Source organism: Rhipicephalus sanguineus, chromosome 11 (genome assembly GCF_013339695.2).
Source record: "Rhipicephalus sanguineus isolate Rsan-2018 chromosome 11, BIME_Rsan_1.4, whole genome shotgun sequence".
Classification (NCBI taxonomy): Eukaryota; Metazoa; Arthropoda; class Arachnida; order Ixodida; family Ixodidae; genus Rhipicephalus; species Rhipicephalus sanguineus.
Genome location: NC_051186.1, coordinates 134,631,374 through 134,659,346, shown reverse-complemented (window position 1 = coordinate 134,659,346; position 27,973 = coordinate 134,631,374). Strand labels below are relative to the sequence as shown.

At 47.7% G+C, this 27,973-nt stretch overlaps 1 protein-coding gene across 1 annotated transcript in view; it reads right to left on the bottom strand.

The window, feature by feature from the left end:
• The window catches only part of LOC119374604 (uncharacterized), a 316,867-nt gene extending 289,493 nt beyond the window's left edge, over positions 1 to 27,374 (bottom strand). The window contains exon 1 of the mRNA XM_037644774.2: positions 27,175 to 27,374. Coding sequence (XP_037500702.1) covers positions 27,175 to 27,241 — 67 coding nt within the window. The 5' untranslated portion in view covers positions 27,242 to 27,374. The remainder of the gene's footprint in view (positions 1 to 27,174) is intronic.
• Positions 27,375 to 27,973: the final 599 nt, after the last annotated feature.

Below are 27,973 nucleotides of genomic sequence, written 5' to 3'. Positions count from 1 at the left end.
CACGGATATATGCAGAGCGCACTTGCTCACAATCTGTAAAGGGTAATACAAGCTCATGCCACGTCTTAACCTTCGTTGTACGACGGCCACCTCTCCTCGTGTTCGCTGCAGTGTACGAAGGCCAATGACCTTCCCATTTTGCGTGTATCGTCTCAAGCCTGCGAACTCTCCATTTTTTTTTTTTTTCGCATCACATCGGACGCCTTCCATCCCGTCACAGACCACCGGTTATGCGCCCTGCGGATTACGTGGCACGCCGAACGCCATCTTTCCTCGTGACGTATATACCGTTAAACGCTGGCTCTTCGTGGCTGTTAACGTTGCGGCCCGCATGGTAACGGGCAAAGGCGGAGTGATATCGCACGCCAAGAGCGAGACCCGCGCTGGCGGAAATAACCGCGCGACGCTTCCCGGCGGATAAAACGATGTAAGCACGCGATCGGCGCTGCTGGCCTATTTGCGAGCGCCTCCTCTCTCGGCGGCCGCCAGGAATGCGGTCCAGTCCCGTTACCAGGCAGCGCCAACAAACTGGTTGCACGCAAGGTCGCCCGGAGCGTTTACGGGACCCGGGCTCCGCGGCAGTCGCGTTAAGCAGCAGCATAGAAACGCCGACGGATAATCCCGGAATTACTTTGACGACGCCTGCTCAGCCCCACATAAAATATACGCTCCTAAACGAATACTTATTTCAACAACAATTAGCGGATTTGGACGAATTAACTATTTAGTAATTATGGTTCTTTTTTTTTTACGTTCACCGAGAAAAGCGGCGCGGATTCGATTCCTGGACATGGCGACTGCAGCATCTCGATGGGGGCGAAATGCACGCGTTTTCAGAATGAGCTGCAGGTTCTTAAAGAGGTCCGGAGTCCCCCACTGCGGTGGGTCTCACAGTCGCCATGGTTTTGGACTCCAGTAATCTTCACGTCAATAAGTGGCGGGAATGTTATCGCTGTGCTGTTACGCGTGGCGCAGCGTAGGCTTGAAAAAGAGAGGAACGTATATCTCCGGTAAATATTTAACAGTATCATCCTAATACAACCGGGAGTACGGCGGAGCAAACGAGGTATTGTTCAAGTTAAGGGTGGTATGGATACGTGGCTTGCACTAAGGCGAGTTCACCCAATCAATGAGTCGAGTTGTTTTCGCATCGCATTTCTGCGCTCTACTTGGTCTTTCACTTTGTACTAAGAATAGACAGGCGTATCTTAAGAACCTCATAATTTGACTCTGAATTACCCGACTCTGGGTGAGCGGAATCGTTAGCCCATCAGCAAAATCCTCCTCAATAAGCTTAGTCCGAAATGGCGCACTATAACACTGACCTCAATGATACTGCCGCAGAAAGCGACTGTGATTTTTCTCTCGTGAGACCGTTGGGAGGCTCAGCTACTTTTTTTTCTTTCTACAATTACTTCGGGGACAAATGTGCAGACCCGCGATTGTATCCCGTGAAGACATACGAGAGATTATCGCCGTTTTGTATAACACCCTTTCGGACTGTATCAATACTTTACAATATTTCTATTATCCGGTAGCAATAGAAGCTTATTCGCGTTTGTGGTTTCCGCTGTTCTGATTCAAATGCCATAAAATTCGCGCGTGTCTCTTAAGCGATCTTGTGGCGATTTTTCCTTCTACATTTCTCGTTTGTGAACACACCAGCAGAATTTCCTGTGTCGAGTCCCCGCGAACGTTTTCCATTTCTTCAGACTGATGAGCTAGCTAGGCAAATAGGCGTTCGACTAAGGGACAGTTTGGCGAGTCTATACATTTGCTGCTTTGACATATTAGAATTCTGTATGGTATTTTTGTGGGGATCATCAGAGAAGACATTGGGAGAGGCCTTTTCTATTTTCTTCGAGGAGCTTGCGTGACCCAAAACTAATTAAAACAAGGAAAAACACGCACGATCTGCTGTGTGAGTTGTGTAAGTGATGCGCAAGCGTGCAATTACGAAGCTCCGCGGCCTCACCTGGGACTCTGTCGCAGGGCGGCACCGGCACGGCGTCTTTCATCTTCCACCTGGCGTTCCTCAACATCTGGAACGGACACGGCGCATCCCGCAACGAATAAAACGCCTGCTTGGCACCAAATTTTCGCTGAAGGGATTTTTTCTTATGCGTACAATCCAATACAATCGTGCATGCGACATCTTGCCCTGGAGATTGCTTTTATTCCGCCGTCAGGAAATATTCCAACGAAGCCTTCACGGAAGGTGTTCCCCTTGTACGTTTCTTTATTGCCAGTACAACGAATTCAAAAGGTTCAGAGATATTCAATCAGCATCCAAAGGTATTAAATAAACACTCAACTTTTTCAATGCCAGATCTGTCCTACACTCTTAATAAAAAAAGAGCATGTGTGACTCCTTTCGGGTAGTCCTGACTTGCAAAGTAAGCGACTCTCTTTAAAGAGGCACGTTAAGTCGCTCGTGGGTCACACGACTCTCCGAACAGAGTACAATGACCCCCGAAGAGAGTTGACGCGCCTCTTTAAAGAGAGTCATATACTCGGCAAGTCAGAACTCTAAAAAAGAGAGTCAAATGCGGAGGAGGAACAAACTTTATTAGGAACCAGCAATTTAAGTGTCTTGGCGTAGGCCTCCCACGTGCGGACGTCGAGGTCTTGCCTCTTCGCCGCCTCGCGGGCTTGCTGGATGGCCCGTAGCTGATGACTCTTTCTTCAGATGCGAAGCATCTTATGGCGGAGTTGAAACCGGTGGTGTGCGGCGTGACCACCCTTACTGCGCATGCACAAACCCTCTCCACACACTTCCACTCCCCACCCCTCTCCCCTTTCCCTCTCTTCCTTCCCCCACTTCCCCTCTCCTTCCCCTCTGAAACGCGGGCTCGACATGCCGAAACGCTGCTTCGCATCGCCTCATGGTCCCCTTTAGCGGGAGATGGTCTGATTTTTTTTTCTTAGAGTGTAAACTGATCCAGGATAGATCCTGGGTCTAGATCAATCGTGAATCTATGATTTAGGACTCTTGTCAAGACCCGGCTTAGTCCCACGTTGGGGCAGACTTCCTCAACGAGGTATACCTCAACGTTTACCCTAACAAGAGATGTCCCGCGTGCGACGCAACCCCCATGCTACAGCACATCATGGTCGACTGCCAAGATCCTAGCATCACAACTCCTCGCAAGTTCCAACCTCGGCGCTCAGCTGCACGATCCACCTCCCATAATTACAACCTTTTCCAAAGTGTCAGTGAGATAAAAACCTTGTTGGGCTGGGAAACGTTAACTACAAGAAGAAAAAAAACTTAAGGCATTAACAAACAGCCATTGACAGCCGCACCAACCTGTCAGAACCGTCGTACGTCTCGACTCAGCACGACCACTCAGAAGGTGCGCAAATAAAGTTGCAATACAAACAGTTTTCCCAAATCTTTCTCCACACAAACTGCGCGACACTGAACTTGTTACCGGAAGAATACGTTTCTCTACCTGACAATGAGGATTTTATTCCCAACTGTGCTTACGATAATGTATTATTTTCGTTAGAACTTTCTGTTACCTTTGAGAATGTAAGCCTATTGTCTTTTTCACCTTCTTTACTTGTGGTGCAATCCCGCACGCTGCAGGGAATTCTCTGCCTCTTTTTTTTCTCCTTCCCTTCCCTCCTCCTCTCTCATGTTTCTACTGCCCAATCCCCCAGTGTAGGGTTGCCAACCGGCACTTTTTCTGCTGAACCTCCCTGCCGGTTTTCTTCCTTTACCTTGATGTTGTTAACCTTGTTTTGTGTACTTTACTGTAAACAAATTAAACACGTGGTACTCAAACTGTTTCCCCTGCAACAATGCCTTCGAGACAACGCAAGTAATCTAAATAAGTAAATTTACATTCTGCAAGCGTGGGTTTTTAGCTCAGTGGGTAAGACACTTGGATTCCGAGAGTGGGGCCCTAGGTTCCAATTCCAACACCAGCGTAGAATTTCGTCTGTTCTTGTACACCTACTTCTTCATGGCGATTAGTCTCACGTGGCCGAAGTAGGGACCGTTCTCACATGGAGTCGGCGTAGGAATGCTTCCGCATTTGAAAGTCCTGCTGGCCTTTTCGAGAAGAGATATACGAGTTTAATTACAGAACGCCGTTCGGGCGACACATGGTTGCATGTCTTACTACGATCGATTTCACTCCATGCTCACACAAAATGCTCGCACGATTTTGTCTTAGGGCCACATTGACGTGGTAGCGACCCTATATACGAATGGCCCAATAATGCGAATGACAAAAAAAAAACTGTTCTGCGGAAATTTCGGGCATGCATGCTTAATTGAATTGTGATCTAAGTACCAGCTTTCCTTCGTATCGCTTTCATTATTTAAAGAAGACTAGACCTTCATTTTTGTTTTCGGTTGAAACCTCCCTAATGAAAATCTCACTTGAAGAATGCGCAAATCGTGGGTTCATTCAAGGCGCGAATAAACACCGCCGCTGTCTGCGCATATTGACAAGTGTACAACAGAGATGCGGGCGCTCGAACATTGCTGCCACGAAGCCAGAAGGAAAATAAATCGAGCTGCACAACGCTTCTGGAAAACAGCGCATTGTGCAACACACGGTTGTTGACAGCAGTCATAAGTGACGCTTATCATATCGCTTCGGCTTAATTGGAGCGTTTGTTTGCAAATTGCCCATCGCTCGTTTTTCGACCGTTTCACACGCGGGTTTGGTGCGGCCCATAATGCAGTCGCGAAGAACGCACCGGCACAGCATAGTTGAAACGATCGCCGTGCTTATTGGGCCGCCGGTGAGCAACGTATACTGTAGCAGCAACTGGATTGAAAGCCGGTCCTTACAGCAACTGTGACGCACATCCTTGGGGTGCCAGGAGGGCACGACCTCTGCTTCAAAGGACGGCCGGTTATGCTGATGTGACCGGCTCGAGTTATCTGCCTACCGATCTGCCAAGAACACTCACCGGACGCTGTGTCGAGTTGGAGGGAGATAGGATGCCGGACAGACGGTAAAAGCGACGCTGATTGTTTGCAATGGACGATCAGGTATTTGCTCACAAGTCAGAGACATCGTCTTTTTTTAGTCCACTCTCGGGCAGTCGCTGCAGAGTCGTATTCCTGTTTTCGGAGCGGTGTGAGCGGCCGAGGCCCAGTAACGCAGGTTGTAGCTTAGGCCACTACACTCACGCGCCGCCAATTTTCCACCCGAAGCGCCGACCGAAAGGATGCACCAAGTAGTGCGCAGTTAGGTATGTCCAGTTGCGCGCGTTTGCGCCGAAAATCATCATCATCATCAGCCTCTCTACGCCCACTGCAGGGCCTCTCCCATGTTCCGCCAATCGCGCCGAAAATACGATTCTTCAAAAGCTCGCTCCGTCCGAGTTCCTTGACACAACTGTGTAAACAGCTGATCGCAATGCCGAGACACAGGCATTGCGATGGTTGTCACGGATGCTGCCCACGACATTAAATGGGTATACCTTCAAGGCACGGCGCTGTGATAGACAAAAAGAAGTTGGAGGACGCTTGAGCTGCGCCTTTAAAAGAGACACGACACAGCGTTATCGGGCACCGTTCGCGTCGCCTTCTCATTCGCTGGCTTCTAGGTCGTTACCGGGAAGTGAAATAAAGATTAAACGCTGCCCTATCACAATAACATTTGCGAAGCGTCCACTACACTATAACGCACCATTCCGCGAAGTGGCCAAGTACCCACCACGTAAAGAAACACGCGCACCTACGTAGCTGCACACTTGATTGATGCTGTGAGTGATGATGATTAATGATAGCTGAGCCCTTTGCAATGGGTGGGAGCCGCTACTATTTGTGCAGTTCGCCCAATGTGGCACGTCGTGCGATCTACTCGAAGGCGAACGGCGTCTTCTTCTTCTTAGTCGTTGTATTGATGCTCATCCGCCCCCTCCCCCCCCCCCCCCCTCCAAAAGCCTCCTGCACCTAACGTGGTTTTTCACTGCCTCCATGATCGGAGTCACTGCAAGGTTTCTCCACCTCACAAGATCGTGATAGGCCCGCCTTTGACCAAGCGACGATGTCGTGTTATGTGACGTTATAGTGATGTCATAATGACGTCATTGTGACGTCGTAATTTTTGGCGATATGTGGCGTGATCCCGTGATGATGCTTTTTTGCACCACCCGTGTTGGCACCGGCGCCGCCGCGGGACGCCGACGGTCACTTTTCGCGCTTATTGAAGGAGTTTCCGCTTTAATAAAAACACTGGCATGGACGTGTTGCAGAACACTCGAATGAAACTCAGCATGCCTGGGTCTGTTTCCGGCTCAAACCCTGAGCTTTATTGTTTGCATCAATCTGAATTTTTCGCTCACGCGCAACACCGCCGACCCCGACACAGCATTTTCTACGACACGGGCTCTTAACGCTGTCTCATACTTAAAACGGGCAAGATGACAGTAATTAAGGAAATACTCCCGCGACTCTGCCTTGACTTCGTCAACGGGCATCCCTGTATGCCTCATCCTGCGAAAAATCCGGCATTATCACGCAATATATGTATATATATATATATATATATATATATATATATATATATATATATATATATATATATATATATATATATATATATATATATATATATATATATATATATATGGGTCATTCCATGCCAAATCATCCAGCGTTTTTGCGACCATTACATTACACATATGGTTGACAAAATTTCCACGTTTTTCTTGAAGTTCGCAACTCGTTCTGCTCGTTTATTTCTGTTGCCAAAAATTGTCCCGCCTGTTTGTGAGTCTGTAGTTTTGCGTGCGCCGACTGAGCTAAAGGGTATCAAACACCAATTTTTTTTTTTCAAAGGACGTTTATGGGATGCACTCGATAAAATGGTATTTCCGGCAAGCTAATGCAGTGATGTAACTGTAAAAATAATGACTTATAACTGCATATCGATTCTTCGAGGGCTTTTCGCACGAGAAAAATTGAATAAAGTTGCAAAGTTTGATATTTTTTTACAGGCACAAAGCAAATTCAAAGGGTAGAAATGAATGATGTACTGGTGGCCTGTTCGACATACTACAAAAGAAAAATAATTTAGTCGCTGAAGGTGTAGCAGATCGTCTGAAAAAAAAATGCGAATTTCACTTTTTTTGAGAAAAGCTCTGTATTCAGCATCAGAAAACGTGCCTTGGTGGTCGGACTAAAGCGCCGGTGTGAGTTGTCCGAAAACGCCGATAAAAACTAAAAGTCAATAAAATGGATGGAATCGGCTAAGCTGAGGGCTGTGTATGATAGAGTGCACATTAAGATACGACATAAGTTAAAATAGGATTCATGTAATTAGTAGAAATTAGTATAAACAGTAATTAGTATAAACGCTTCGGCAAGCTGGTTCAAAACTGATGGTATTGGTGAAGAGTTATATTGTAAGGCCTTGCATGGCTCATCAAACGAGAAAAGTGACCGTCGGCGTCCACAGGAACGGCGCAAAAGATCACGGGATCAAAGATTACGACTTGATGACGCCATCATGTGAAGTCATCATGACGTCACAGATCCCCGAAATTGACGTCATCGTGAGGTCGTATAAGATGACGTCACGTGGTGATGTCACAACACGAAATCATCGCATGGTCGAAGGTGTGCCGATCCAGGAGGCAGTGCAAAACAAAGTGAGGTGCGGAAAGCTTCCAATGCTTCTGGCGCTGGAGGCAGTGCGTTAGGCGCAGAAGGATTTCGAGGAAGAGCTAGGGCACAACGATCGACATGAGCACCCGCCTACGTCTGGGAGCTCTCATGATCGCCTCCTTAACTTGGTGTAAACCAAAATTGGCATGGGAGGGTAAGAGGATTTGAAGAATATGACTGTCGGGTCATGACATGAATAACGTGAAAATGCTGTCGCGTACATCGTCAAGCCCTTTCCTCCAGACACGTGTGGCACCTACCCGTTTACCACTGGCCGCGGTGTACGGGTATGCGCCACAGGTGATCGACAGTTTATATCTACCCAGGAACGGCGAGAACAGACATTGGCAATTTAAATGCGAAAGCGTTAAGAAAAACCGACATCGGCAGCGTTGACCCGACGAATGGAAAGAATAAAAATTAGGATCCCAGCGGGAATTGAACCCAAACATTCTGCGTGGCAATCAGGTATTCTACCACATAGCCACGTCATGTCTATAAACTGGTTTGGAAAAACAGCCTATGCAGGCGTAATGTCGGTGCAACGTCAATTGTGGTTGTGGTGCTGGCTATCTAATTTTGCAAGGAAGAAATAAACGCTATATATGTACTCCTACGATACAGGCGTCATATCAGATTAATGTCTGTGGTTCCAGTGTTGGATACACTTTTATAGCAGTCTAATAAACATTACATTTGTATTCCTATGATTCAGCAAGCTATATTGAAGCATTGCTCGACCCCGGAGGAATACATTAACGAACTTTACGCATGATATTCACATGACTGCACCGTAAAGGGCACTTACTTTCGATAATACGGACGTATGTACTCTAACGTTAGGGCTGACGTTACGTTGCACGATAACTTACCCTTTAAACGCCAGTGTTGTCGACGCGCCTGGTAAGCCCACGATGTGCACACAGCTACTGCACTTACAAAAACACGTCGATCCACCTCGTGACGCTTGGCTCGAAGCCATAAAATACAGCATAGTAGTACTCGCTGGCTGCTTCGCGTGAAATCAATTCCCACAACGCGTGGGATCTGCCCAATTTTTTTTAACACGAAAGTGTTTTATGCCGGGGTCCACCAAGACTTCAGTGATGTATTTCCGTCACGTAAATGTCGTCGAAAAATTTTACACGATCAGTGGTGCGATCTTGTACACATTCCAAATAAGCACGGAGGCATGGCGTTACATCCAGCCGCACGCCATTGGTCAATGCAGGGCCGTGACGTCTGTGGCGTTTCACATTGGCCATTCGCGTGCGGCTGGATGTAACGCCACGCCTCCGTGCTTATTTGGAATGCGTACAAGATCGCACCACAGATGGCAAAGAAAAAAAGTTCCGTCAACGGGCATCGAACCCACGATCGCTCGGACCGCAGCAACACATGCCGGGCGCGCTATCCACTGCGCCATGGTCACAGACTCTAGAGGCTTTACAAACGCGCCTTTTATATCTACCACTCTCCCGGTCGGCGGGGTGGTGTTGCCCTCTGGGAGCGGTAAAGTAAAGTAATTCGTCATTAGTGTAATAATAATAATATCTGGGGTTTAACGTCCCAAAACCAAGATATGATTATGAGAGACGCCGTAGTGGAGGGCTCCGGAAATTTTGACCACCTGGGGTTCTTTAACGTGCACCTAAATCTAAGTACACGGGCCTCAAACATTTTCGCCTCCATCGAAAATGCAGCCGCCGCGGCCGGGATCCGATCCCGCGACCTTCGGGTCAGCAGTCGAGCGCCATAACCACTAGACCACCGTGGCGGGGCGTCATTAGTGTGGCATCCGCGATTAGCACCTGCAACGCGTTACACGTCCGTCCCATTCGGCGCGTTTTCAATAGATGTTCAATTTTGTCACTGCCTTAACACACCGCGAGCGAGCGCTGTGCACTGTGTAGTCTGTGAGACGCGGCTGTGGCTGTCAGGCAGGATGGACGTGTTTTTCGAGAGCTCCAGAACGACAGCGACAGATAAGTGTATTTGCATGATTTGAGCTTGCCTCTGTCTGTGGCTTTCTATAAGGCGTTAGCGTAAAGCCTGATTGGGTTTATTAGTTTGTATATTTTTTTGTTTATTACTTTGTATATTTTTTGTGTATTACTTTCTACTGTGGGTTTTTTTTTCCACGTGGCTGAGGTCCGCGCGTAGACTGAGCACGTGCACGCACAAGTGCCTTGAAGTGTAGCGTGTTCATTGATTTTGTGGTTCCTTTTGACTTAGGGTAGTGTATGTAGTACGCCGTGATTATTTGTGACAGTTTTCTAATACGTGGGTATCAGTGAACAGATCTAGCGATGGTCAAAAAGACCGTAAAATGTTCAGGGTGCGGGGTAGGTTGGAAGATGGAAGTTTGTGCGGACGAGAAGGCAGAAGAAGCTGACGCCAAGTGCAGACAATGCGAATTCGAGGAGAAAATGGAGAACATGATGGCTGTTCAGAGTGGGCTCATGACGAGAATCTCGGAGCTGGAGAATTCGTTGGCGACAGAGCGAGAAAAGACGAAGGCCATGGGAGAAAGGCTCCGGTCAGCCGAAGAGGGCCTATCGAAGGTCGTCAAAGGGAACAAAGAAGACGCAGGTGACGGTGGAAGGATTAGGGCGACGACCCCCCGTGCGGGAGAGGCGAAGGGAACAGCAGGCATGGCAAATGCAGGTGCAGTGGTCACAGGGCCCACCTTCCGAGAAGTAGTTTTGAGGGAGGGAGGGAACAAAGCCGCAGCCGTGACTCACGCTAGTCACCCAGACAGCAGCCAGATGCAGGATACAGAAGGAATGTCTGAGCGGGTCATTATTGCCGGTGACTCAAATTTAGCCCGATGCGCAGAGGCAATCAAAGAAAGGGTTAAAGGAGATAAGAGAGTCTTGATAGGGACATTCCCAGGACATACGCTGGGGACAGTCATGAGGCAAGCGAGTGAAAAACTCGCAGCTAAAGCTCAGACATAACCTCGTGGTAATTGCGGCAGGGCTAAATGACGTGTTGAATGAAGAATCGTCAGGACTAGCGACGACCTTGGTGAAAGGGGTCGATAACATGCGCACCGTGTCCCCCCAGGTGCAAATTGTAGTATGCACAATACCGGAAGTACCAGTGCGCAATATCAACTTGCAAAGAGCGGTTGTCGACGCAAACAAAGAGGTATGGCGAATTAGTCGAGAAAAGGGTTTCGAGGTAGTGGATATAAACAGGGAGGTGCACAGGTGGGGCAGTTTCCAAAGAGACAGAATTCACTTCGATAAGAGGCTTGGTCATGAGGTGGGCTGGCGACTGGCAGGACGCGCAGTAGCTTTTTTGGGGGGCACGCGGGCCCTTCGGAGTCCGGGGTAGCTAGCAACAGGGAAAACAACCAGGACTCTTTGACAGGTAGTATTGGGAAAAACCAGAAAAAAGTTAAAAGAAAAAGGGATAAGGCGCGTGTTGCATTTAGTTACATAAACATGCAGGGTGGCAGAAAAAAGGCAAAATGGTTAGAGATTGAGGAGCAGTTAAACAAAGAACAGATAGGCGTTTATGCGGTTACAGAAACACACCTTAGAGACTTGGAAGAGCCACCACCTATTGAAAATTATGTTTGGGAAGGGTGCAACAGGATCGTATCAGAAAGGAAAGGTGGGGGTGTAGGAATGCTAATTCACCGCGGCGCCAAATGGGTTAGAGTGAAGCAGACGTGTTCAGAGCACCTCTGGGTTTTGGGCACAGTAGGTGGAAAGAAAACGTGGCTAGGGGTTGCCTACTTGTGGACGGGAAATAACTGCAGAGAAAAGAATCAGGAGATAGTGGATTGCATGCGTGAGGATATTAAGGCATTTCGTAATGAGGCCGAAATCATCCTTCTAGGGGACATGAATGCCCACATACACGACCTTGACGGATATTCAGACACCAATGGGAAGTTAGTACTAGATCTCTGCGAGCAACATAGTCTGGAGATAGTTAACACGGGGCCTAAATGTGACGGCCAGATCACGTGGGAAGTCGGAAACAAACAGTCAAGTATTGATTATTGTCTCATGTCTGAAGGAATTTATCACAAACTGAGAGAAATGACAATAGACGAGGAAGGGATTAAAAGCTTGGGTAGTGATCATAAACGAATAACATTACAAATGGGATATAAAACTGGAAATGCGAGCATAGAATCAATGTCTGGCACCTCGTATTTAAATGACAAACAAATAATAAATATAGCCACAAGAGTCGAGGAAGAAGTAGGCAAAATACCAGGCAAGGACTCGGAGTACAGTGAACTATTAGATCTAATGACGAAAGAGATAGGGAGAGAGAAGAAAACTATTTGCTGGAAAGGAAAGAGGAAGCCAAAAAGTTGGTGGAACAAGGAAATCCGGGAAGCGATCGAGAAGCGGCGTGAAGCATCACGGAATCATAGAAGGGCAAAAAAGGACAAGCGACCGCAGGATGAAGTCAACGAAATATGGGAAATATATCTAGAGAAAAAATCGATTGTACAGAAATTGGTCGAGGCAAAAATTAAAGGCGAAAGTGAACGCTGGGTGACAGAGATTCACGAAAAAAAGGAGGCCGCACCTAGGACATTTTGGAGCCACATAAAGGCGCTAGGTAGGAAGTCTGTCACAACGCAACAACATATTCTCGATGCAGGAGGAAATCAATTGGAAGGGTACGAAGCGCTCGGTTACATTCGAAAGGTAACAGCCGATTCGTTTAAAAAGAGCGTCCAGGGATTTCCCCGGTGAGTAAAAGTGTGGCGGAGAGAGCAACCGAGGAAGAGCTAGTGCTGGAGAATTTCAATTGGAAAAAGGCTGAAAAAAAATTCCAAAGCGCACTGCCGCGGGTTTAGATGGGATTCCCGTTAGCCTCATTAACGAACTAGGAAATAGCACTAAAGAAGCACTGCTGAAAGCTGTAGAAAAATGCTTAAAGGACAGGCAAATACCAGATAGTTGGCGAAAAGGTAGAATGAACTTAATCTATAAAGGCAAGGGAGAAAAGGATAACATTCGCTCGTATAGACCACTAACCATTACATCGGTACTATACAGGTTGGCGATGCAAGCAGTAAAAATGAAAATAGAAAAGTGGGCAGAACGCAACGATATTTTGGGACAACTCCAGAATGGATTTCGAGTCGACAGGCGGTTAGACGATAACCTGTTTGTTCTCACCCAGTGTATAGAAATATCTAAAATAGAAAATAGGCCCTTGTACATGGCTTTTCTAGACATCACTGGGGCGTACGACAACGTTAATCAGGAAATTTTGTGGGGTATATTTAAAGGAATGGGCATAGGCGACGACTGTATACAGCTTTTGAGGGAGATATACCGAGAAAATACAGTTTGCATAGAATGGGAAGGAATGAGTAGCAAAGAGAACGTTGAGATTAGTAAGGGGCTGAGACAGGGATGTCCTTTCTCCCCGCTGTTATTCATGCTGTGCATGAATATGGAAAAAGCGCTAGAAGGTAGCAACTTTGGTTTTAATCTGTCACATAAACAGGGCGGCGTGATGATTGAGCAGAAGCTTCCAGGATTATTTTATGCTGACGATATTGTCGTGCAATAAGGTACGCATTTGGGCTGGTTGGTTCATGATTAACTGTAGAAACAGCGCTAAAACACGGGACGAACGAGGAAAGGACACAAACAACGGCGCTGACTAACAACCAAATGTGTTTTATTCTTCCAGTCTGCATTTATATACTCCGCCACAATCTCAACAAAGCAAAAGGCAAAGAAACATAGAAAAAGATGATTAGCCTGCGCAGAGGCCAAAAAATCTTCAAACAGACAGAAACGTTAACTCCTTCGGAAGGAGGGAGATCGAGGGGAGGCTGACACATGCCTCTCCGCCATTATAGATATGGTACGCTTCAGAAATGACACGCGCCCGTTCATCATGGTACTTCGACAGGAAAATGGAATCTTTAAAGATGGCTGGCAACCACATTCATTACAGTGAAGCGACAATTGACTATCTCTGGCTTGTTTACGGACGTTGTTCGCATGCTCGCGCATGCGGTCATTAGCGCACCGCCCCGTTTGGCCGACATAGTAACGGCCGCAAGAAAGAGGTATCTTATACACAACACTATCACAACATTCAACATACTTCTGGCGATGCTTTTTGCTGCATCTTTTCGTTTTGGTCTCTCGATTTACTTGCTGACACAGGCTACCAAGCTTATTTTTGGCAGAAAACAACAGTCTAACGCCTGCCCTGCTGACCACTTTCTTCAGATTATGTGCCACCTTGTGCACATAAGGAATAACCACTACTTTCTTCTGCGGGTGTGTCACTGATTGAACAGCAGGTGAGCACTTGCTTTTAAAACCAGACACGAGGCTTTCTGCGATACTGGTCAAAAGCGTTCCTGGAAAACCTGCAAGCTTCAGGCGTGCTACTTGAGAACAAAAACTCGCTTCGACTTGGTGGTCACAGGACCTCTCAAGCGCCGCCTTCATGCAAGCCCTTGCAATACCGCGCTTGACAATTTTGAATGCGCAGAAGAAAAGGGAAGAAGGCTCTTTTGAGACCTAGGCGCATAACACCAACATACATGGCTGTTTGAGAACGAAAGTTCCAAGTCCAAGAAGCGTAGCCTATTGTCTGAGGGATGCTCAGTTGTCAATTCAAATGGACTTAATTCCGCGAGGAACACGTCAAAAATTTTCGCAGCAGGCTGCACGTCATGAGAGTTAGTGCTATAAAAAATTAAAAAGTCGTCCACGTATCGCATCACCTTTACCGTGCTAGTCTGTCTGAGCTTGCTCTCGAGGTTACGGTCATAGCTGGCTAGTAGAATGTCACTGAGAACAGGGGCGATGCATGAGCCTATGCAGACTCCTTTCCATTGAATAAAAAGCTTATCGTCGAAGCTGATGAACGTCGATTGCATGTAAAACTTTAAAAACTCTAAAAACTTGTCTACAGTGATTCCACATGCGTTCTGAAACTTAACAACACCGTATCTGTCAATGCAATTACCAACTTCAGCACACACATCATTCTGAGGTAACGAATAATATAAGTCCTTGACATCGACCGAAAAAGCACAAGCGCCCACTGGACAGTCATCCCGGAGAAAGGCAGAAACGGTACCTGGTGTCCTTATGAGGAAAGGGTCGTCGATGTCAAGGAGGCACAAAAACCTTTGCAGGAACACACCAACTTCTCGTTGCCACGTTCCGCGCTCAGAAACGATCGCCCGGAACGGGCAAAGTTCCTTGTGAGTCTTGGCGCTGAAGAAGGCTGAAAGGCTGGTTCCTTTGCACGCCTTCACGGATGATGCCAATTTTGCAAGTCCTGCTTTTTCGCATAGCTGAACAGCCCTTGTTTTCACCTTCGTAAGAACTACTCCTGTCACTTCGTTGAAGTTGCCGTCAATGGCCGCGTCAGCTTTTTCTTTGTACATACCACGAGGCACCACCACGAATCCTCCTTCTTTGTCAGACAGGAGCAGCTTCAGGTCGGCGTCTCGAAGGACAGCAACCGCTGAGCGGAGCTTTACAGTGTTGCCTTTTTTAACCTTCTGAGGCAGGCAGTCAACTCCTTCCCTAATACACCGGTCAACTTCATCTGCCCTTGCTTTACCAGCAGCTGTTCTGACGAGGCCGAGTAGCTCCGTCTTGTCCAAAGAAGGATGCTCACAAAATTTGGGTCCGAGCTTGAGAAGGTCAGCCACGTTCTTCGGGATTGAGGCATCTCCGAGTACCATCACATCTTTACCTTGCTCAGGATACTGATGTCTGCTCCTTGGCAGTCGAGCGACTAAGTTGCCCCAAAGAAAGTCGGCCGTCTGAGACGCCAGTCGCAGGTCTTCCAGAAACCTCTTCTGGGCACTGGGTAAAGGCAGTTCATTGCGGTTCACAACCTGCAAGCAGTCCGAGTAGAAGCGAACCTGTCGGTATGCCTCTGACCGCAAGATGCGGCACATCCTTTTGACGTGGCCTTCCGAAGGCATCAGAGCCCCGAAAAGACGGGAAACTTCCGGCGGCAGGTAGGAATGCTTGAGCGAGTAGGTGTAGAGACGAGCTCTACAAGTTGCAGTGGCAAGCAGATTGATGCAAACAACAGAAGAACGCAAACACAAGAAAGGCGTGAACGAAGAAAAAGAGCCCGATGTAGAAGAAATGAACTGCAATAAGGTACGCATTTGGGCTGGTTGGTTCATGATTAACTGTAGAAACAGCGCTAAAACACGTTCTCAGTGACATTCTACTAGCCAGCTATGACCGTAACCTCGAGAGCAAGCTCAGACAGACTAGCACGGTAAAGGTGATGCGATACGTGGACGACTTTTTAATTTTTTATAGCACTAACTCTCATGACGTGCAGCCTGCTGCGAAAATTTTTGACGTGTTCCTCGCGGAATTAAGTCCATTTGAATTGACAACTGAGCATCCCTCAGACAATAGGCTACGCTTCTTGGACTTGGAACTTTCGTTCTCAAACAGCCATGTATGTTGGTGTTATGCGCCTAGGTCTCAAAAGAGCCTTCTTCCCTTTTCTTCTGCGCATTCAAAAATTGTCAAGCGCGGTATTGCAAGGGCTTGCATGAAGGCGGCGCTTGAGAGGTCCTGTGACCACCAAGTCGAAGCGAGTTTTTGTTCTCAAGTAGCACGCCTGAAGCTTGCAGGTTTTCCAGGAACGCTTTTGACCAGTATCGCAGAAAGCCTCGTGTCTGGTTTTAAAAGCAAGTGCTCACCTGCTGTTCAATCAGTGACACACCCGCAGAAGAAAGTAGTGGTTATTCCTTATGTGCACAAGGTGGCACATAATCTGAAGAAAGTGGTCAGCAGGGCAGGCGTTAGACTGTTGTTTTCTGCCAAAAATAAGCTTGGTAGCCTGTGTCAGCAAGTAAATCGAGAGACCAAAACGAAAAGATGCAGCAAAAAGCATCGCCAGAAGTATGTTGAATGTTGTGATAGTGTTGTGTATAAGATACCTCTTTCTTGCGGCCGTTACTATGTCGGCCAAACGGGGCGGTGCGCTAATGACCGCATGCGCGAGCATGCGAACAACGTCCGTAAACAAGCCAGAGATAGTCAATTGTCGCTTCACTGTAATGAATGTGGTTGCCAGCCATCTTTTAAAGATTCCATTTTCCTGTCGAAGTACCATGATGAACGGGCGCGTGTCATTTCTGAAGCGTACCATATCTATAATGGCGGAGAGGCATGTGTCAGCCTCCCCTCGATCTCCCTCCTTCCGAAGGAGTTAACGTTTCTGTCTGTTTGAAGATTTTTTGGCCTCTGCGCAGGCTAATCATCTTTTTCTATGTTTCTTTGCCTTTTGCTTTGTTGAGATTGTGGCGGAGTATATAAATGCAGACTGGAAGAATAAAACACATTTGGTTGTTAGTCAGCGCCGTTGTTTGTGTCCTTTCCTCGTTCGTCCCGTGTTTTAGCGCTGTTTCTACAGTTGATATTGTCGTATTTGCTGACAGTCGAGAGGATATACAGCAGCTGGCGGATATATGCGGAAGGGAAGGGGAAGCTCTAGGACTAGGATTTAGTGTAACAAAATGCGGATTGATGGTATTCAATGATCCTTGTGATCAGGCGGTGTCAATACAGGGCCAAGAAATACCGAGGGTGAGCGAATACAAGTACCTCGGAGTATGGATAAATGAGGGTGACAGGTACATGGAGGTGCAGGAAAAAGCCTCAGCAGCAAAAGGAAAGAGGAATGCTGCAATAATGAAGCACAGAGCATTGTGGGGATACAATAGGTACGAGGTGCTTCGAGGTCTATGGAAAGGTGTAATGGTTCCGGGGCTTACTTTTGGGAACTCAGTGGTGTGCATGAGGTGCGATCGGGAATGGATATAAATCAAAGGACTGTGGGACGCCTCGCGTTGGGTGCTCACGGGAAGATGACAAATGAGGCTGTAAAGGGCGATATGGGATGGGCAGGTTTTGAGGCGAGGGAGGCTCAGAGCAAAATAAGGTTCGAAGAAAGGCTAAGGAATATGAAGGAGAGTAGATGGGCAGAGAAGGTGTTCCGTTACTTGTATAGGAAGAGCGTGGACACACAGTGGAGAAAAAGAACTAGGAGGCTCACTATACGGCTGGTAGTGTAAGCAGTATGTCAACAAAGAGCGTTAAGCGGAAAGTCAGAGAGGCGGAGAGGATTTACTGGATGGCAGCTATGGAGAAAAAACCGGCTTTGAGTAACTACCGAAAGGGCAAAAATGAAATAAGGAGGGAGGCATTTTACGACAATTCAATGGGAAGCGCTTTACTGTTTGAAGCGAGATCGGGTTGCCTTAGAACGGGTAGTTATAAAGCGAGATTCAGTAAAGAAGAAGAACAATGCACGTGCTGCGGGGAAGATCAGGAAACGGCGGAGCATGTTCTGATTGAATGTGGAGACATCCACCCAGGTGTACGTTTGGGCACGAGCCTACATGACGCCTTGGGTTTTAGAGACAATGGAAAGCTGAACACACCCGCGATTGAAATTAGTAAGAGATGGTTAGAGTATTGGTGGCAGAAAACTAGAGAGAAAGGACAAAAATAAATATAAAAAAAAAATAAGGACATTCTGCCGTAAAGGGCACAGAACGGAGCTGAAAACTTAAGTTCTTTTTTTTTCTGGAGTAAAATAGTTTTAATTGAAGTAAAGACACTAGGCCAACGCTAAGAAAAAAAGGAGTAAAGGTTTTTTTTTTTGTCGAGCCTGGTGGCACACTTGTCACCGCCCCGTTATAAAGGGGACGCTCATAGCATCCATCCATCCATCGTAAAAGCGTCGGCCTCGCTCATAGCATCACGCTAATCCAAGCCAAAAATATCTCTGCGACGCGCGCTCTGCGACGCGCGGGGAGGAGAGAGATGTGAGGGGAGGAGAGGAGAGGGGGTGGGAAAGAGAAATTAGAGGGGAAGGGGAAGGGGGAAAGGGAAGAGGAGAGGTGATGTGGAGAGGGAAAGGGGAGAGAGGTAGTGCAGAGGGGAAGTGGAGAAGGTTTGCGCATGCGCAGTAATGGTGGTCACGCCGCACACCACCACCACCACCGGATTGAACTCCGCTATAAGATGCTTCACATCTAAAATAAAGCTACAAGATATCAGCGCTGTTAAAAGTGAACATAAATGACCCTTCTTCTCTATGGAGTTTTTTTTTTAGATCTGCCGGCGCAGACGTTTCCCCTTACAAAGTCTTACAGAGATTATCTGAAGCAGATGGAAAGGAACAGCTGCGCATTCAGACAGTGCGCTCAGTGCAACATACACAAAGTTAATTATTCTCTCAGAGTAAGCTCACTGCACCCAATAGCTTGCTCCCGTTCCGCGTTTGGCCAATGTGTACTTCTTTTACTTTGCAGAACTGCCACGTTCGCTTCGCGAGGTGGCTTAGAAATGGCGCCAAGCCTGAAGGAAGGTCGAAGGTGGGTGGCCTTCGTTATCTTCTTCTCTCTTTATCAGTTTTTTCTGTCTTGTTAGTCTCTGTCTCTGTCTGTCTCTCTCTCTCTCTCTACATATGTGTGTGTGTGTGTGTGTGTGTGTGTGTGTGTGTGTGTGTGTGTGTGTGTGTGTGTGTGTGTGTGTGTGTGTGTGTGTGTGTGTGTGTGTGTGTGTGTGTGTGTGTGTGTGTGTGTGTGTGTGTGTGTGTGTGTGTGTGTGTGTACAGTAAAAGCTCAAGCTAACGTGAAACCTGTGGAGGGGCGAAGCATTCAGTGTGTGCCGGTGTTTCCCACAGCAAAATCACTGCTAATGGGCAATGAGAGACAGAAAAAGGATTAGACACAGAGATCCGCAGTGCGCTTTTAGTTAGCGTTCAGGCTGCGAATCTTTATTGTTTAACTACGCACAAGAGAAGTCTCCCACCGGCACTGCATTGCAGGTCAAGATCCAGTGCCTGTATATACGGGGTGGCCGGTGAACGGTTGTGCAGCGCAAGCAGTCGGTTTTTTCAGTCAAGAAACTCGCTAGCAGACGCTGCCTGCGTCGGCGTTGTCTCTCGCGGGCGAGGGCGCGTTCTCGTTCTTTGCGAGCGAGTTGAGCGTTCATCGCAGAAAGAGCGTTTCCATAGTCAACGCGCGCCGTTCGCTCTCTCGCCCCACACGGCGAGCGCTGAGGCGGTGGCGGCCCTCTCTTGCGCTCAAGCAAATTGACCGTCACGACAGCAAACGATGAAGCAAGCCGACATGCAGAGACCCTAAGGTGCTTCGCCCCTAAAATGAAAATAAAGCTGTGCCATTGGTCCCCATTCATCTTCCCCTGAACCTTGTTCACACGCACCGACCTTTATCATCACGAAGCAAAAGCAGCGTGCTCTTCACAGGGAGACCGAAAAGGAAGGCAGGTGCCGACAAGGAACTCGGTTTGACATAACCGTGAAACTCAGCCAGCAGCCTCGTCTACCTTTCTTGTGTCAAGTGCTGTTTCTGCCTTGTCATCGACAGATAGCACGTTGCAACCTTTTCGCGCCCTAAGCTGCTGCGGGCTTCGCGCACGTGAGCGACAACACCGAGCGTATATGGCAGGATGATGTCATTTAAGGATTGACGTTTCACGCAACATCGGTTTTGCAGAGCCGCGCATGCGTGTGACCGGCTGGCTGTGCGAGTGCGTATACGATCGCGTAGCATGGTTGCATACATCGCAAACCTTTTAGTGGCCCAGTGAAAAGACTGTGGATGAATTGCAGAGCTTGTCGGGAGCAGCCGGGCACGGGTGATGCTATGCTGATCCTACTGAAGCCTATAGTCTTAACAAGCCTAACTGCACCAAACACACGGTACCAATGGGCGTCCGAAACGAGGCGCTGTATGTACCGCCATACGACGATTCAGGAGTCATCCGCATATTCGCTCGGAAGACTTGGCATCGCCGTGAATAAGGGAAGCAACTTGACACAACGCTAACTCGTTCTTCAAGAACATGGTCAATAAAAGCATGCCTTGCCGAGCGGCACGCAGGCCACGACAGTTCGCCTCGACTGACGAGGATGGCAGACATCGCGGCCAATGCTACTTGAGATCCATGGCGGGCTCTTTATGCACTGCCGATTTTCACCAATGCGATTGACTTATGCATTAGTGCGTTAATACGTGCGATAAGTCTTTCCGACGCCCTTCATGTGAAGAAGAAACGCGAACGCGAAGCTTCGCTGAAACGGGTGGTTCCCCGTTTGCCTGCGCAATGTCCGTGCATAGCGGCCTCCGATTTCGCGAATCGTGTGGCGGTGGGCTCTGGTGTGCACACCCTACGCATCAATTTATTCGATTACCGAAGTATTCTGCGTTAGACAAAAACTGCACCCATTTTGTTCATGGTATTCTGAACGGCGAAGCAGTCATATTCATCGACAGACGGAGGCGGCACCTTAAGGTCACGCTCCCTTTTCGCGCTGTGATTCATCGTAGCGATATGAGGGATTGCAAGTTTAAAATGCTACAGGAATACTCAAAACTTCCTACTCACGCATAGGCGTTGTCTTACTCAGCTGTGTCTTCGCCGTCGTTTATTTGTATAGCTTGTACAAGCCTACCCGCCTCTTTTTTTTTTGGCTGGACACACGTTGTTTTGTTTTTTTACAATTAGCCTACCCCTTATTTCAAGAAGGCCAATCCCTAAATCTCCTATAAACTCCCCCCCCCCCCCCCCACATTAAGTGTCCCCACACCAAAACGCTAATAATTGCGTCCTATTACATAATTATAGCAACCACGTTTGTGAACTGTACCAATTACGCCTTTACTTTTGCGTATATAGGAAGCCACGGGATGGGTACATTTTGTCGGCCCCCAGCGCGCTGAAGCATTAAAATTGCTCTGCTCGACTGACACCTTCGTGGCGTGACCGTTGGGATACCTTGGACACGGCGAACTAGCAACACTGCGCCGCCACAAGAAAACGCTCGGCGACGCGTAACAGCTCGCTGCTTTATCTGGGTCGGCCGCAACGCCAGCGGACGCGATCCGACGCGTACGTCGTTGCCGTGTCTTCCGCGGCGCTTTCACTGCACTGACATGCGTTCGCGGCTCGGGCGTCCTGGGCCTAAATAGCTCATGAGAGAGAAGTGATAACAATTAAGCCTATAAGGTCGGTCATGTTTTTGTTCCGAGCAAAGCTCGCTTTCTTCTCAATTGTGACCGCATCTAACTTCTTGACAGCATCCACGTACAATCTACGCCCCATTTTACTCAAGGAAACTGAATATCGAGCGAGTAGACTATGATTCACCGTAGCCATTCACTGCGCAATCGATTTCACCGCGGCATTGCACCTGTGACACTTCCGATTCGTTATCGTGATGCATTTGTTTACTCCTTATCGGTATACTTTTTTCGCTAAACATGCAGTGCGATAGCTGAGATTAGGTGCTTTGCTAGCGTTAAAAGACAGGGCGTGCAAACACGGACACATGGGAGACACCACAACTGCACAACGACGGAAAAGAAAGAAGGCACGAAAACTTATCTGCGCATGCCCAGGCAATAGGCGAACCTATCAATCCGGCACGCGTGGATGTCTGCGTGAAAGATAATTGTCAAGCCATTTTATTTCTTCTTCATGCAAGTTAATCAACCATTGGCTCACGCATGCGCTATACCACAATTATCAATCTGTCATGCCTCAACCATTAGACGCGTTTCTTTATTCCTGTGCCTGTACAAAACTGCGCATTCATCGAATTTCGGCGTGCACTTACCCTCTCGACAATGTAGAGATAGATTAGAAGGTGAGCCTCCGCTTAGCGATCCGTTATGTTCCATTAATCTCTGGTTAACACAACGGCCCGCCTGTCCTACGTAGAAGCGGCCGCAGCTAAAAGGAACCTCATACTCCACACCCGCACAGCAATCAGTGAATTTGTTGTGTTTTACGAAACAAATGCCAGTCCGCTTCTTGTCTATTGGCCGCCCATTCTTTCTCTAGCAGGTTGCTTTGTTAGCTTCCAAGTAAATTAATTTCCTCGAATAAAATGTTTTCCTAGCTTAGCGCGTGCCTTCCTTTCGTGCTACCCGTTGCAGCGACCAATTTTAGCTTGACGAGGCTACCGCACCGTTGTGCACGTCTCGCGTGCAGGTGACCTGCACAAGGCGGTTTGACTGCGTGTAAGGTGGCTCATAAATGATAACGTTTTGCACTCGAAATGCACGTAGTCCCTCTTCCCGGCCCTCACACCGACAGAGTTTCTCTCGGCTGCTCTCCTCCTGCATACTTTAGTCTTGCTAACTCAAAGGGCCAGTCAGCCAAGGTAATTTCTCATAGGGCAAACTCCCTGCCATTATCGTTGTCTCGTGCATGTGATTGGCCCAAACGGTGTCGAAGCAGGCTGCTCGAAATCCTCCTTGTGACGCCACGAAGCACGAAACTGACCATGCAACTGCGTGAAATACGATAGAGCTGCATTCCTACGTAGCCTAGCTCTTTATTTGTAACATTATCCGTGAGGCGCGCTTAGTCGCACGTCGAAGCCGAGCACGTTATATTACCCAGCACCACACCCTGACGCCGCCTGCAAAATATTTCTTCAATAACGAGCACCTACTGACGACAATCCGATCTGAGAGGTCTCTGTAATTCTGTGCATATGTGCGGCGCCCTTTTCCATTTTATGTTTGAACCATGTTGCTGAATAACTATCTGTATATTATTATTCCAATAGCAGGAAAAGTGCAAAACAATAACCCCAAGTGAGGGCAACATATCGGGCCTAGATTTCTGGCATACCTTCATTGAAATGATACTGTATCGCTGTTCTGTAGACCAAGATGAATTGCCTTGTGCGGAAAACAGACTTCAAAGCCTTGCAATGTCTACCAAATGAAGCCATTATTAACTATCCTCCACCCTACGATTTCTCGGCCACTGAAGCGAGGCTGTCGGCGGATGGAAACGCGAGCGGCCATTAGAAAACAGTGATGTTGGCGCATGACCACACCTGTAGACGCACTGTTAGGATATATTAGCGGTTGCTCTGTGATTCAACCTCAGCTTTCGTTTCCCTCTGCACACGGCCCTTAGCGTGAGAACCTTTTTTTCTTATGTGGACCCTGCTTCGGTGAACGTCGGGCGACCCAACAAGGACCGGTTCTGAAGCTACAAAGTTCTGGCACATCGGGCTCTTCACGCACGTTGCTTGCATTCCTTCCTTTGCTTGGGGATGTCCGGATGAAAAACCAGTCAAGAACCTTGCATCACAAACGTCCTTGCTTTTTGCTGTAGCGGGGCGAATGTTTCACAAAGAGGAACGACAAAACGGGCAGGCGACGCGCACGGGTGTGTGTGTCGCCCACTCGTTCTCTTTGTGCGCTGTCAAGTTGTGCCATTCAGTCGTGCGTCTTGACGCGACATCATCTCGCTTTTCCTTCGCCCTGTTTCCGGGCCGCCTACTTCCTGAAGCGCTTCCTGACCTCGGCGGCAACTCGCGCACATTTCGCCGCATCCTCGTGCGACTACACAGTCTGTTTCCACAGACTTTCTCTTTCGTCTACAAGTGTTTGCACGACGCTTCCTTGACACCGGCGCTACTCAGAATGAGCGACGAAAATGAAATAGAGGAAACGGGCCAAGGAGCTCCTGTTTTGTAGTTGACTATTTTTAATTGTGCCCACAATCGCCGCAGGAGACAGCGCTACCATTTCCTGCTCTAGGAACCCCTTCACAATGTCACATTTTTTGGTAAGTTCTTCCAATACAACCGAATAAGGAACAACTGCTTAACGGGATGTGCTCCTAAATCATTTATATGTGCAGATGTCAGATCTCTAGTGAAAATTGTTGAAGGCAACTAGCGCAACAGCTTATATCACACGGCAACCAATGCTGAAGCCGCTTATTTGTGCCATTAGAAGGCGGTAGTATAACGAATTCTCGTTCAATTATTGCAGGCAGCTTATTCTTATCCACTATTGCGTTTCCGTACCACGTCTGTCAGCGGAGCTGTTTGCGGATATTGCGAGCCGCTCTGTGTTGATGCTTTCCTCGTGCGTCTTTGTTAAGAGTGACGCCTCCTAAATGAATCCTTTGTTTTCCCTGTCCTGATGGGTTTCATAAGATTCTAGTTTCACTATCAAACCATAACTACGTCTGAGATCGGAGCACTCTTTGCGAAGGGAGTCTCCCATACTGCAGCGGAGTTCGAGATGTTGTGGGTCATGCGATTGTTGAAGAATTAACGACCCTGGGTGCAAGAGCACACGGACGTCGACTTCCTTTCGAACGAGAAAATACATATCTGTAGGAGCGCTTGTATATGTTGGTTTTTTTAATGCGGCAGTGTATGTGCCAAGTAAAATAAATCAACATACCTTGTTTGCAGCGTAATAAAAAGGTGTATTTTCCAGAAGGCGGCCCAGTACAATCTCAGAATAGTTGTGGAATATGTGGGAGAGGAACAAAGAGCGCAACTATGCAAGGCTTGGTGTTCCCCGGAGATTTCTTGCGACCATTAAAGGGGCAATGACACAGTCGCCCAAAGATTTGTGGTTTTCAGCAAAAACTAGGAGTAGAGGGTCTATTATGCCTATACGGATTTCAAAAGTGGGCCGTAAAAGACTATTTCGGTGCAAAACAAGACCTAGAAGTCGCCGGCTGTAAAGCCCGCCCACCGCCGGCGACCGCCATTTTGCTATGGCGCGTGTGACGTCACGTGCAGCACGGAATCGAGCCGTCGTGTTCTACCAAAGTTTCAGCCGCTCCAAATCGTTCGATTTCAGTGCCAAGCTGATGAAAGCTCAAATATCTCCATATCACGTGCAGCTGACCACGGAACAATATCGTTCGCCGCAATGCAGATTCTTGCACAGCCTATAGCTGCATTATAGCTGCTTGTTACGTCACGGCTCGCGAGTGCACCAATGTTGCCTGACTCTCGGGCCGCTCGCGTGTTTATCAAAATATTCGATTATAAATTAAGTGCTCGACCAAATGCGCTAAAATTTCATCAGCTTATTTGTGAATGCACAAGGATTAATTCATATAACACAGATTATGATGGAAAATTGGGTGTCATGGCCCCTTTAATTGTTGGAAGAGCTCGTCGTGCTTCCTCACTAAATCCACTTGTTGCCGCATTTAGGATACAGTGCACAGCCAGTTAACCCAGCCGCTTGTGGAGGTAAGAGAGGAACCGATTACTTATACAGTGTTTCACTTTTCTTCAGGATTCTCCGGATGCTTAGTTGCGTGGAATAGAATTGGTATTCAGTGCTATAGTTTTCCTTTTTTCACTGCGTCAGTAGCGACAAAAACATACACCCCGTTCCTGTGAAAGTACTAGTTTCTTTTAAGCATGAAGCCAACCGGGCAAACAAGTTAGGTCCATTCAGCCTTGCTAAGTTTGATGTTTACAAGACAAGTCAAGCGATCTTAGTTTGCCACCTCTTGTGTTATGAAATTCTCCCGAATGTAGGATTTACTTGCCACTACGCTCAATATATAATCATTGCCAACTGAATTCTAATGCATACCAATTTTCGTTCGAATTTATATTCAGAGTTTGCTATGTCAGTAGACATCTTTTTCATATTTAAGACATCTTAATTCCGTTAAGAAGCACTCCATGAAATGCTCCCTGTTGCAGATTCTCAAAGCATCGATGACATCGCACTCACAGAGCTTATTAAGAATATGCAAGTTAACTTATTTGCATTAACTTATTTTGTAGTAAGTAAATGTGCAAGGCGCAAAACATCACTCGAGTAATAAATTAATGTAGTAAAGTAACAGCGCTCCAGTTGAAGCTGTTCTCCTATTCTGACAACGGGCTACCTGCTCCGATAGCACAGTTATTCTAATGTATAAATGAATGCACTTGGTTGATCAACTTGTTAAAAGTTATTCCACAATACCGCCATGGACGTGCTTCATGATTGGGTTGTGGCGCTGGCACGTAAAACCACCATAAATAATACAAGTTCCTTAACTGATACAGTGGAATGTGTTCCATGGAAATTGTGTCTTGTAGTTCACGTTTGCTTTAGCGGGTTGTGAGTGTATATTTTTTTTAGTGTGGGTATAATATTTGAAAGGAATGGGTCGATGCACGACACTAAGCTATCTCTGGCGTTTCAGCTGGGGTGAGGCTTTGTACCTTTGAATGCTTTTTTTTGTTCGCCCATGAAAGAAATGGGGTGAAAGAAACATTCCTAAATAATTTTAAAAAATTTACAAACACAACATTATTGGCCTAGAAAGATGACTTCTAGAATTGACTGTATGGCTTTCGCCATCACTCACCATCTCACCAACTTGGCTAGGTCCAAGTTCGTTGCAGAAAAGGTATCGTAAATCTCAAGCGGCTTTTCTGAACATTCCGCAGAAAGATTTCGTTCAGCGAGCTTGTTGTCCAGCAAATTTATGAGCACCAGACGTGCGCTTCCTTCGACCTGAGCTTCTGGTGAGACGCAGCCCTTCCCGAAGCGTTTGACTCGAGCGCCCAATGAGAGAAACGAAGATATCCATCGACACGAGGGCCCCAGAGGGACGAGCAGCTCTGTGTCGACAACACTGGAAGGAAGTTCCGCACAATCCTTCCACCTGTTAACGGGAACAAGCCGAGTTCGGTTGCCGGATGCCACTCACCAGCGTGTTGGGGCGCCGCTGCGCATGCCAGGAGCACAAGGAGCTGGGCAGTAGTAATCCAGGCCATGGTATCCCACACTCACACCACACACACACACACGCACGCTGCTGTCCCGATGGTGCAGCGGCGGCTGGTCGAGTAGGCAGCGGCGGCGGCGGCGGAGGAGGCCCGCTTGCAAGTGAAACCGGTGCTGGTCCCTCGAAAGCGAAACGTCGCCGTGGAAAGGGTGGCCGCCGCCGCAAATCAGAGCACGCGCAGAAGGAGGCAACTGGGCTGCGCTTTCTTCCCGCTCGCCAGACGTGTGTCAACACTGCTAACGGGGCCGCGGCCTTGCACCACCACTGCAGCCTTTTTGTGGCCGTCATGAGACATGGCAACATCACCGATCGTTCAACGAATCTACACGAAAAGCACAGTCGTCCAATTACGCTGGTTTACTCCCGCACGTTGCTCCTGCTGCAACAGTTGGATCTCTAAACAGGATCCAGAGCGCCACAAGGTCCTTAAGGGCGGCTTACTAGCTTTCGCTTATATCCAACACGTCATTGTCAGTCTAATCGTTGACCTTGTGGGACCGGCATGCAATGCAACGTGTAATTATCGTAGTGAACCCTCGTCGTCGGGGCAGTTGGCTCATCAAACTGCCGAATGACACCGCTCTTCTCTCTTCTTGTGAATCACACGAAACGAAATTGAATGATCGATTATAAATGCCACGAAATGCAACCAGTGCTTTTACAGGGTGTTTTGCCCGTTTCTACGCAATTTTAATGGGTGGTTACATTCGATGAATGTTAA